General features: G+C 40.2%; 1 protein-coding gene across 3 annotated transcripts in view; it reads right to left on the reverse strand.

The window, feature by feature from the left end:
• unc5db (unc-5 netrin receptor Db) overlaps positions 1–13,548 on the reverse strand; it is a 396,816-nt gene that overhangs the window by 33,937 nt on the left and 349,331 nt on the right. For all 3 annotated transcript variants that reach the window (XM_039803695.1, XM_039803693.1, XM_039803694.1), the window contains one exon: positions 12,267–12,438. In XM_039803695.1, coding sequence (XP_039659629.1) covers positions 12,267–12,438 — 172 coding nt within the window. The remainder of the gene's footprint in view (positions 1–12,266; positions 12,439–13,548) is intronic.

A 13,548-nucleotide genomic window follows, 5' to 3' on the forward strand; every position in this document is an offset into this window, starting at 1 on the left:
TTGCACAAAAGTCAAATCATTCAGTCATCATTCATTACTCCATCTCCATTATTTCAATTCAGTTCAGCAGAAAGTTCAGGCTGATTATAGATTAGGGTTGAGCAACAGCCAAAAAGAGAGAATTAGCACAGAAGGGTGTCCAGACCACTTAAAGGGGTGATAGAATGATTATATAGGGTATTTCACACTGTTCCTTAAGGTCTCCTTATAGGGTATGTAACATTGGTTGAGCTGAAAATTGCCCGAGTGCTATTCTATGGGCCCTTAACTACCCTGTGAATATGGCCCTATTTGTAACGAGTAAGAGTTTTTCTTCCAAATATGGTATGCTCATGAATATTTAGATGAGCTGCATGCTGATTGGTTGAGCGAACCACATACACATACATTGGAGACGAGACAGTAGGTCTCATATTTTAGACACTGCAAAGTTATACATTGTTTGTCTGCTATTTCGATATTAAATTAAATAAAAGAGACTTTTTTATGCAAGAAATCAACTATATAAAGCTCAAATATGGGCCGTTTTACGTTAGCTGCTAGTGTCCCTTCAATCCTATGGGTAAAGATCGTGGCTAGGTAGCTAGCTACACTTTTGGCATAACTATAGTATATTTACAGTTTGAATTTCCTCATGCCACTTATATTACAGCTACCACAAGGTCTTACAAAGCTAAAACTTGTGTCCGATTTCAATTTAATGCATTTTTGTGAATGTGAGGGGTTTCGTTAGCTGGTAGTGGGTCTTCAATCCTACGGGTAAAGATCGCGGCTAGGTAGCTAGCTACACTTTTGGCATAACTATAGTATATTTAAGATTAACTGGAACCTGTGGTAAGACATTGCGGGAGTAACAAGCTCGCTGACCGCGCTCTCACTCACAAACACCGGCCATTTAGCAGGAAGAGGACAGGGAGAACAGCGAGCTGCAGGCTCTGGAGCTCTGTCAGGGCAGCGGCGTTTGGTAGTCCAGTAACCCAGAAACAGTGACGTTGTGCGGGTATGGAGCACCGCGGGCTACCGGCTGTGACAGAGCTCCATCTAGCTCACAGCAGGCCGGGGTCTGTGAAGGAGGACAGGCCGGGCGGCGTGGCAGCAACCCAGGCAGCACAGGCCGCTGAACTCCGACACACAGTCGGACAAAATTTGCAATTAGCCATCAATTTTTGTAAAACGGCCCATATTTGACCTCTACATAATTGATTTCTCGCATAAAAAAGTCTCAGAAGTGAATTTAGTGATTAAATAGCAGACGAACAATGTATATATTTTCTGAGATCTGCACGACCTATTCAGAAGACTACCTGATCTCAGATCAGTGGTGTAGCCTATGTAAATGTTGGGGCGTGACAAAGATAGAGACTAGAGCCAAATAAGGAGGAGCCACCAAGGTTCGTTGAGATTTGCCCGTTTTCAGAGGCAGTTTCAAATTTGGAGATTTGCAGAGGAAAGGGGTGTCAATGGGATTTTGAGGTTCTATGTATGTCCTATTTACCCACCAAACTGTCGTTATTCAACTATGACAAGGTAAAATCGGATTTGCATTCAATCACCCCTTTAATGTTTAGGTTAAAGCCAAGGAGTGGTGATCAGGGATGTTGACTCTTGTCTTGGTGTGAACCATAAGCTTCCATCACCGGGTGTGGAAATTTTAACATTTTGCCCCCCCCCCCAAAGGGGGGGGGGATGCCCCCCTTCCCCCCCCCCCTTTTTTTTTACCCCCCCTTTTTCTCGTTTTCAAATTTATAAAAGTGCACTAGCATACTTTTAATTGCTTTATTAAATTACTTATTATTAATACATATTTTATTAATATAAATGTATTTATTATGTGTGAGTAGCTTGTTAATCTTTACATTGTTAGTTAATTTCCTATACTGGCCTGAGACACACATTCATACGGTTTGATAAAGGACTTATTGGACTTAAACTTATCATTGATCTTACAATAAGTATAGCTGTCCTCAATTTAGGTCATCCTGTACGTCTCATCTCCGGTTTTTCCTGCATCCTGTGTGTGTGTGTGTGTGTGTGTGTGTCGTCAGTCGCGGGGTAGAACTGAGCAGCAGAGAGCCAACAGGATTAAAACGGCAGCAGCTCCTTAAACATCGTTAGTCTACATTGACGTTAAAATGTATAAAGGTTGGCAGGACGGTCTGAAATGTTTTGCATGGTCTTTCGCTGTACGTTTGTCAATGCGCCACTTGTTCGAGAAGTACCTTCTCTTTTTCTTTACTTCGCTCTCAACAGTTTGTACAGCCATAGCTACTGCTGACTCCGCGGCGGGCCTCTTAACACCGGGGATATGTCGCCACAGTTTTTTAACATAATTTTCCTTTCGTCTGTACCTCAGCTCCGCTAGCTAGCTACGGACTCACGGACTAGCGCTGAAAACTAGCTACTCGACTATGCGTGGTCAAAGCCCCGGCTGTGAGCGGTTTCATTTCCTGTAAGTTCTTCACAATAAAGGTCCTCCGTTATGTTGGTATTTTAATGTTTTTATTATGAAGCAGCAAAATCTGGACATTTTGGGGATTCATTAGCAGTAACGTAACACGACTCCTATAAGCATTGTGCATTGTTACTTAACAGCATTCTTTGACAAAAACTGTCCAATCCGTTACAAAGAATGTTTTACAATTCACCCACCACTGTGGCTGGTAAACAAGGCAAAGTCACTAATTTCCCACCCTGCTTCCATCTCTATTACCTGATTTAATTCAATTTGGACATATCTTGTATGTCTTTCCAGGTACTTTTCCCAAAAATCATCATTATTTATTCTTATATTATTTTTATTTAACATTTCACGTTTCATCAAATTAAAGGGAATTTTATTACAATCAGGTGATTAAAACTCACATTGTTTGTCAATAGTTAAAGCGCCCATATTATGCTCATTTTCAGGTTCATAACTGTATTTTAAGGTTGTACCAGAATAGGTTTACATGGTTTAATTTTTAATTAGCATGCTAATGCTAACGGTTAGCATGCTAACGAGCTAACGGTTGTGGTTAGCCAGCTCATTTCGGACTGTGACATCACAGTCCGAGCCGATTTTGAACAGCTCACTAGGAGACTGAAGGCAGGACACAATCAGAAACTGTATCTCACTCAAAACAGCATGGATGGATTTTTTTCAAAGTTTGTATGTGTGTGGAAGCACCAGAGACACAAAAGAACACCCCTAATCCCAGAAAAAGTGATTTTTTCATAATATGGGCACTTTAAATCTGGGATCAACCTCCAATTATTGCAAAATAGTCACAAATTATCTTACACAATGTTTGAGACTTCCCAGACTGTGCTACTTAAAGCAGCACAGTCTGTTGCTGAAGCCTATTGTAGAACTAAATATTCATGCCCGGAGCTACATAGATATGGCTAGAAATATGTGCAAATGAACTTCTGTATACAGTAGAATGTATTATGGATTGAGTTCTGGTACACTGCTGTTGAATAATGGTGTAGGTAATATAACCCTGGTTTAAATCACAAAGCAAAAATCCACATAGGTTGTAAGCAGTCTCCCGAGAATGTAAAAAAAAAAAAATTTCCAACATGACCGATAGATTTAGAACATAACAAACCGAACAACAGTCATTATGAACAATACATTCATTATTTATGAGATGACAACACCAGCCAGGGAAGCACTACATTATTTCCAAGTGGAATGAAGGAATCTTTAATCATTTTTTCCTTTCTTCTCCTTTCAGTCATCAGAAATTGAAAAGAAGACATTATAACAAACCCAGCAGGAAGGGGTTCTATTATGCCTAGTAATCACAAGCCTACGGAAATTTCTGAAAGAAATAAAAAAATTGTGTTTTAGCAACAAATGAGCCAGCTCATTCAAACAAATTGTGTTCAAGTACTCTCTCTGTCAAGCTTATTTTCATGACGGAAATCATAAATAATATCACCAGTTGCAGTGAAAATCCTAAACTTTAAGGAAAATGTACTTGAACAAAACCTGCAAATGATATGTAATACACTGTATAGTCTATATCCACGAAGTTTCACTTCTGGGATTGCTTTCATTCTACCGGAAATTACGCCAGATGTCACTCTTTTCGGATGTCTGTTTTCAGATGTCCCATTACCTTCCACTTTCTTTGTGTTGGCATTTTAAACTCCGGTCGATTTATGAGGACTATGGTTAACTGCTCCTCAGATCTCTGCAGGGTAAATCCACACAGCTAGCTAGACTCTGTGAACGTGCACATGTTCCACCAAAACAACTTCCTTCCCGAGGCTATTTTGCAGAGGCTCTGCGCTTAGCACCACCCAAGATGATTGGGATTGGTTTAAAGAAATGCCAATAAACGAGAGCCTGTTTTTCTCCCATGCTTGATTGCTGTGTGGACTAGCCAGACCCTCCTCCGCAGCGCTGTAAAGGAAAGCCTGGCAATGCGAGACTATACACTGTATGACTATTACATATTTGTTTTAACCTATTTTGAAGCTTAAAGGTGATGGTTTTCTCCAAGGACAAAGATAAGATAAACTTTATTGTTCCACAGAGTGGAAGATTTTGCTTGGGCTAACACCCATAGTGCTGCCATTACCAGTATAAACATACAGAGAATACAAACGTACATACAGAGATACAAAAACCATGCAGAGAAAGGCAAAGTGCAACAAATCTATCATCCAAACCATCTCACAATATGGTCACGCAGTATGTTGCAAGCCCCATAGCAAGCAGTTATAATCCATGAACTACATGTGATTATACAATTTAATGAGGAGCTGTGAGACCAAACAGCATGCTAAAGCACAGCCTGAGGAGCAGTATTTATTCCCTCCCAAATAATCACAAGTTAACTGGCAGTATGGCAATCAAAAGTCCTCTTACCAGCCATCATCTTCTGTAAGACAGCACACCCACCTGTTCACTCACTGCTGGGTTGCATTAGAACACCGACATAACCGCCACACGCTTTATAATTTATTTACTTATCTCATAATCCTAACATGTGTTTTTACATATAGGAGATTATGCACCAACATGGAAATACAATAACTAACTTTGTGTTGTTTTTAGAACACCAGCATACACTTGTCCCTTTCATCTCACAGTATCTCGGCCTCATGTCTTCCCCCTTTCAAATACACACAATACACTGGGGCCAATTTATTTTCTGTTGGCAAATACTGGTACTCTATCTCTCAATGAGATGCAACATAAAGTGAGAAAAGTTACACTTTCGTATCAGGTGTTTGGATGCCTTCTGTGAATACTTGCTATGCACTTACCATGCATTTTGTACATGCTTTTTACATCCTCAAAAGGACAGCTTAACACACTGCAATATGGCACTGAATAACAATATACTGTGGCTAGGAGTCCTGAGGAGTGTTCTGTGGGTAGTGTGTATTCAAATGTAAGTTGAAATAAGGGTATTTTAATAGTACTGTGCATTTGCAGGTATTATGCATTGTCAAAACCCTCCTCTCTCTAAATTTAGGTTAGACCTCAATGGTAAGTCATTATTTCGAAGCAAGAAGCTCTGAGGATCTCTGCACCCTTTTAATAATAGAGTGAAATCGCAAAGCGACATGACTGTATTCATTCATATTCCCTCCGGTCTCCTTCCCTTTCTCATTTGCAACACTGGTACATCTTGAGAAATTGCCCTCTTACACTGAAAAGAAATAGTTTTTTGTCACACAATAGCAAACCCAGAATGCTTATAAAAGGCAAGGTTAGGTAAACAAGAGCTTGAACTCAAAGAATAAAAGAAGAATATATACAAACTGACAGAAAGTGGTGACACAAACAAGCAAACAAGATGTCGGCAGAAGAGCTCTTCAAATCAACATTAATCTGAATGACCTAAAGAGAGTCGACAAGGTTTGTAATCTTACAAAGACGGACATGGAACAAGATAAAACAAATAAGGGAAGAGAGCAACTTCTGTTTCTATGTTTTGGCATCCATCTAATGTCTGTGTGTTACGTATGAAGAAAAACCCTGTATTAAAGGGGTGATAGATTGCAAAACCGATTTTACCCTGTCATAGTTGAATAACGACAGTTCGGTGGGTAAATAGGACATACATAGAAGCTCAAAGTCCCATTGACACCCCTTTACTATGAAAATCCCATATTTTGAAACTGCCGCTGAAAACCGGAACCTTTGTCAGCCCATGGGTGTATTAAGAGAACGGTCACGCCCCAACATTTACATACTGCTACACAACTGACCTGAGATCAGGTAGTCTTCTTAATCTAGGTCACGCAGATCTCTGCTATTCCATTACAAAATTCACTTCTGAAACTTTTTAATGCGAGAAATCAACTATGTAAAGCTCAAATATGGGCCGTTTTACGAAATGGATGGCTAATTGCAGATTTTGTCCGACTGTGTGTCGGAGTTCAGCCGCTGGTGCTGCCTTTGTAGCTGCCTTGCCGCCTGGCCTGCCTTCCTTCACAGACCCCGGCCTGCTGTGAGCTCGATTGAGCTCTGTCAAGGCTAGCAGCCCACAGCACTTCATACCCGTGCAAAGTTACCGCTTTGTGGGTGAATGACTACCAAACGCCGCTGCCTGGACAGAGCTCCAGGGCCTGCAGTTCCCCTCTTCCTAATGCCAGGTGTGTGTGAGTGAGAGTGCGGTCAGCGAGCTTTTTACGCGAGCAATCTCTTACCACAGATTCTAGTTAATCTTAAAATGTGTGTAATTATAATGTGTTGAGTTACTTAAACAAACGATTGGGGAAATAAACGCCGCTTGTCCGTGAGTCTCATTGATAGAGCCTGCTACTGGATGTAGCTCTATCAATGAGAGCTAGCTAGCTTCCTCTTAGAATTCCTCTGAAATTCACAAAAATACATTAACTTGAAATCGGACACCGTTGTTAGCTTTATAAGACCCTTAGGTAGATGTTGTATACGTGGCGTGACAAAATTCAAACTGTAAATATACTCGAATTACACCGAAAATGAAGCTAACTATCTGTGATTTGTAGCTACATATAGCTAGAGTTGAACGGACAGCCGCAGCTAACGAAACACCTAGCTAGTCTTCACAAATATTCATTAACTTGAAATCGGACACCGTTGTTAGCTTTATAAGACATATAGTTAGATGTTGTATAAGTGGCGTGACATGTGTGTAACATGTGGTAAGAGATTGCTGGTGTAGTAACAAGCTCGCTGACCGCGCTCTCACTCTCACACAACGGGCCATTTGGCTAGCAGGAAGAGGGAAGTTCCAGGCCCTGGAGCTCTGTCAGGGCAGCGGCGTTTGGTAGTCCATGCTGTGGGCTGCCAGTCATGACGGAGCTCCAAGTACCTCATAGCAGGCCGGGCGGCGAGGCAGCACCGGCGGGCGGCGAGACAGCACCATCGGCTGAACTCCGACACACAGTCTTATCAAATTTGCAATTAGCCATCAATTTTCGTAAAACGGACCATATTTGAGCTTTATATAGTTGATTTCTCACTTAAAAAAGTCTCAGAAGTGAATATAATAACAAAATAGCCCGACAAACAATGTATAACTTTGCAGTGTCTGAAATATGAGACCTGCTGTTGAGTCTCCCATGTGTTTCTATGTAGTTTGCTCAAACCAATCAGCGCGTAGCTCATTCGGAATATTCATGAGCATACCATATTTGGAAGAAAAGCTCTTGTTCCAAATAGAGCCATATTCACAGGGTAGTTAAGGGCCTAATAAAATAGCATTCAAGCAATTTTCAGCCCAACCAATGTTACATACCCCATTAGGAGACCTTAAGGAACAGTGTAAAATACCCTATATAATCATTCTATCACCCCTTTAATGGATTAGCCTTTGGGCTCGACTCAGGTATCTAGAAGGTAGCTAACTTTTACATCAACATGGTAACCTATGCTGCACAGCCAACCCTTGTCTCAAGCAGGTTCAGTTCAGATGATTAAAACAGGTAGACGTGTTTTAAAATAAACCAAGATCTCAGTGTATGCAGATGATTTAATATCCGAATTTAATATATGATTTAATAGTATACGTTGGCACCTACGATGTTGTTAAACTCTGAATTAAATGGGGAGTTGAAATCTGTGGTTGAGTGGATGAGTTATAATAAGCTTTGGGTGTGTAACGTATTTGGAACAATATTTTCTCTAGGCAAAAAAATTATGCTCAATCTCTACATATTATGAATATATTATGTTCTGATAATATTAGAATAATATTATGTGTTGGAAGGTAAAAAAGACAAAGCTACTGGGAAACTAATTATCATCAGTGTTGGGCAAGTTACTTCCAAAATGTTGTACATTATAGATTACTATTTACTGACATTTGAGAGTAATTAGTTATATTACAATATTACTGTCTCTGAATGGTAATGCTTTACACAACTTTTGCATTACGTTTGAGTTACTTTCACCAAAATAACCACGGAAGTAGGCTATGACTTGGCAGGTAGCTTTTGAATTTTACCACGGGATCAACCGCAACACCATTACCTGTTGGGACACAGATGTTGTCCTTCTTTGGTTCTGGCTCTGACCACTGGGCAAGAGACGGGACAAGGCAGCATAATAAATAATAATTTTTAATAATAAAAAATAATATATGTCCATCTCGCAAATGTAGAATCAGTCTCTGCAGTCATCTCAACCATCGAATTCCAGCAACAGGAAATAACGTTGCTCTTTTACTCACAGATTGTTTTTTTGCCATTTGCATTTTGCGATGTTGGTGAATTCTTAAAAAAACGAAACACCACTTAATTTCAGGTTATAATGTGCTTTAACTCGCCATTACTGAGATTATAATGGGTATATTATAATATTATTATAACATTTTATTAGTAATGCGTTATATTACTGCATAACAGCAAAACGCAATACATGAATGTAATTGCGTTATTTTTGTATCAACACTGATTATCATGGGTAAAAAATATAGATAAGATGGTTACTAAAATGGGAAATGGTCTTGCTACTGTATAATGTTTTATAGTCAACAAATGGGACCAAGTCAGGCTACAGTATGGCAAGATGCTCTCTATGCCCACACACCAAAAAAACTGGACGACTGCTTTTAAAAAGGGGGGGGGGGGATAATTGCAACCAGGACTAAAATACTTTTAACTCTAGTTTTGATCTTAGTACAAGGGTACCAAACCAAATCTGGCAAACCTTCTAATGACTGTCCGAAATAAGCTGTTTCTTGAATTGAAGATGAAGGTCCTTTATGTTGCATGTTTGCTTTTGGTAAAACAGTTGTGCATGCAGAGGCCACTGCAGCTCTTGAATATTCGTTATATCAGCCGTCTCCATTGTTTAGAAAAAATATTTTCAGGACAAAAGCTGATAATGTAGAAAGCAGGCAAATTCTCTGAATACCAATCTCTTCTAAGTGCTGACATCTACCACAACAGCCAGGGGCAAACCTGTGAAATTCATTATTCTGACCCATAGTCGGCTTGCCAAAACTTTACATCAGATTCACATTTACATTACTGCATGAATGAATATCCTCTTCATTATCCCCCCCTTCTCTTGTCTTGTTATCATCTTGCCAGTTATTGCTCAAAAACAAAAGCAAATAATGCAAAGTGACAACAGCGATTGGGCTTGTTATGCATTTGGGTTTGGAATTAAGCTATTGGGACTTCATCCAGAAATGGGACATTGTTGGCACACATACACATAAAGAGCTGGAAAAAAACATGTTTCCTGTTCCAAGCATTAGAGTGAAGCTAACAAGAAACACAAAATATTGCGTGAGTTGCACCGCTTGGTTGTTTGGTGTTGATGGTGTGCGTGGATGTGTGTGTTTGTGTGTGTGTGTGTGTGTGTTGATGTTAAATGTGTAATGGGGGTTGGGAGATGTTCGAGGAGGAAAATGGAGAGTTGTGTTCAGCAGATAAACAATCTACATGACTCCTCCTGATTTCCTAACATCTAAATTCACCATGCCATGTCTTTCCTGATCCAGAAATCGATGCTGCCCTTGCAACCACCACCACTTCCCTACTGAATGACAGCGTCCATGCCTCTTCCAGGCCATTACACACTGTAATTGTTTCTTTATTATCCTCCTGCCGGACCAGCAGTGTTGCCTTCATGTGGCCTTATGTCACCCTCTGAACCCACAGAGCATAAGGCGGAATCAATGAGCTCACCCACAAAGCCCCAGTAGTCTTTTACGGCTCAAACATAACTCACCTGACACATGTCATTGTGACTAACAGGACCTTTTATCACATAAAGCCCATGTATAAAAGTCAGCAAACAGAAGGAGATAACAGAGTCAACAACCCATGGCATCTTATGTCAAGGAACATGACTTTAACGTCCATGTACAAATCTCACTGCTCTACACTGAGTGACATCTGTTACATACCGTATAGAATAGTAAAAAAAATAACAGGGAAACTAAGACAACCGATCTTGATGTTAAAAGATATCGAGCTGCCATACTGGCAAGAAGAAAATACTGTACACTATGCTTAGTCCTGCTGGCATTCCAATGCATTTCACATGAGATAATCTAATCAGACAAATATGCACACACTTGTTGTGTAAAAATCTGAAAGAAGCACTAAACCAAATGTTGAATTTCATTGCATTCCTTTGGATCAAATGGACAGAGCATTGTTTTGGCAAGATCGGAGCCTACAGAGTTTACATTTATAAATTAAGAGTTTTATATTTCAAAAGTTTACTCTAGACATTATTTGACAAATGCCATTCAAATGTGTGTATTAAGTTGTAATTCATTTAACTTAATTTGGAGTTGTGTTTTTGTCCAATATTCATTCTCATCTTAGCTAGCTAGCTTTAGTTTTGGTCTCCTGGTCACCAGGACTTGACGGAGTTCTGATCACTCTGGAGGACTTCCATCAATCCGCTGAAAGAAGTCCGGGTAATTTATAAGCTGTGGCAACAAGTGGGAAAACGTGGAGCAAGATCCTGTCCTCCAATTCAGGCAATGACAGCAGATCTGGTGAGCGCCTTTTGCTACATCTTCACATAGCCTATAGTCTATGATCGGTAAGCTGTAACTTCAGTTGTAGGGACAACAAAGTTAATTAGTTACATTGCAACATTGTGTTTACTTTTGTCAACTGCAGCGCCTGTGCAAGAAGTAAACAAGATGAATGAGGACAGAAGTTTGGCACACACACCAGTCTGATGCCAAGCAAGGAGGGGGAGATACTGTGGTGCTGAGTGACAGACGGAGGGTTGCATGAAACAGCTACAGAGTTTATGTTTCTATGGATGCAGTGTTCCAACCGTAGAGACGGAATGGACTATTTTCTTTCGCGGAAGGAATACAATAGTTTTTAAATCAATAAAATCCTTTTTAAATCAATATTTTGTGTCAAATTATTGATTTATTTGGTAAATAGCCATGTAATAAGCGGGATAAAAGCGGGAATTCAAGACCCCTCCACATTATCCCTTACGTAGTTTTGTCACTATAAGCAATTCCTTTCACATGGCAATTTCATCCATTGTTAATATAACAAATATTGATTAGTGCAGCTTTAAGTTTTACGGCAACATAAGCCAACAACCTAATATTAAGATATTTGCTGTAATTGCATAAGCTAATAAAGAAACAGATGGGTAAACTGAAAGGAAAGCATACAGGCATACAGGTCACTATGATGTGTCCGCTGGTACTTGTTTGATTTCTAATTTAGTTTATTTTTCTTTCCTTTGTCATCTTGGCATTATAGGCTTTTTTTACCAGGTTGCTAGATCCAGATGTTGCTGCAGTTGCATAGAACAACATGCTATTTTGAGGCATGTAAACAACTGAGCAGTATGGTGGTCACATACATACATACATACATGTAAGACAGGTAGTCAGTGGGTGGAAAAAGGTTCTACATTTAAATACTGATCAGGTAAAAACAAAGGGTTAACTACGGTTACATACGTAGCCATGCATTGATTACAGCCTTCACTATGGTGACACTTTATGGTGAAATCATTAGTGCATATACTGTTTTACTTTTAGGCTGTGACTGGTCTTTTTTGGTGTTTACTTTTTCTACAAAATTTGCACTTCAGTTTCTTTTATAGTCTAGTCTTCGAGGTATAGAATGCTTTGTAATATAATCATAACCAGTGGAAACATTGACGTTTGATGGGTTTACCCTGCCTTTATTCCTATTGTCATTTAGCTACAAAGAAGAATAGAGCCATTGAGGAAAAAGACAACAGAGGACAGCGAAGCACCATGTCTGAGTCAAGCGAAGATCTTGATGGGCTGTACTGTACTTGACATATTTGGGCCTGCAGCTCTCACCTCCCATTTGCTGTCCTGTGTTTTCCTCTTGAGCTGGATGTTCCAGTTCTCGGTGTCCACCTCGGCGCAGTGAGCGATGGTCATGGCCACTGGGCAGGAGAGGTCCAGGCCCGGAGGAGCATACATCACCTCTGGGCCCAGGAGGATTTCACTTCCTTCCAGTGTTTGGACACTAAACACACCGTGACACACACACACACACACACACACACACACACACACAGAGACAGAATGAGACACATTGTAAAAAAATACATTAAAAGAAATCGTGGACCTGCAGAGACAAGATACAGCCTATACCGAATGACTCTGTTTAGACATCCTGTAATTGTGCCTTTTGATGGTTGCTTCTTTGCTTTCCCACCAAGACATTCTCACTCCCAACTCGTCAAATACTGACGCTTGGTCAGGACCCCTTGGCGTCAAATTTTAATGCTCTGGGTACCACTTTTGCATCATTCTTCAACGCGCTTGGTCAGGACCCTTGACGTCCGTTTTTGACGCTCTGGGTCGGGACCCCTTGCCGTCATTTTTCAAAGTGCAGGGTAAAACCACTTTATTAGAAAAAGATTGATGGTGGGTATACAAAATGTACGTTTAAATGACATGCAGGACAACGGGACAAGAACCCCGGTCTCCTGTGTGAAAGTCCTATGTTCACCACCCCAAGCTACTTGAAAGGGTGCTTTGTGCATCGGTATCTGACACTAACGGCCACTGACCAAGTGCCAGTATTTGAGAATGGGTTGGCTTTTCAGCATCATATCACCATGCATTTTTTTGCAGGTATGTAAAAAATAGCAGGGCTTAGAGTTTCCTGCACAACTACATTATTTGCACTCTAAGCATGTGTAATAATAAATGAGTATAAAACAGTGTGAAATGCGTCAGTGTGTGTGTTGTCTTAGTGTGAAATGCTTAATGAAGCCTGTACTTCAACAACAAAAACGGTGAAACAGATCAGCCACATTGGGCCCTTTGTTGTCCATGGCAGCTCCTTTCTTGCTGTGTGCATTGTTAAGATTGTAGGCTCTGATCTTCATATAACTTTCCATCTTTAACATTTTTTATTTATTATCAGAACCATTATACTGTATGTGTTTAATATCTCTCTTTGAGTTGTTGTTGCTGCTGCTACATAAGAAATTTCTTGTGGACTCTTACTCCTCAAATATGTTATTGCTACACAGCCAGGCTGCAGGATTTTGTTCCAGCACAGGTGAAAAAGGCACTGTGATTTTCCAGAAAGTTGGAGTGTGCTTATTAAAAGCAGCCTACAACA

Source organism: Perca fluviatilis, chromosome 6 (assembly GCF_010015445.1).
Source record: "Perca fluviatilis chromosome 6, GENO_Pfluv_1.0, whole genome shotgun sequence".
NCBI classification, from domain to species: domain Eukaryota; kingdom Metazoa; phylum Chordata; class Actinopteri; order Perciformes; family Percidae; genus Perca; species Perca fluviatilis.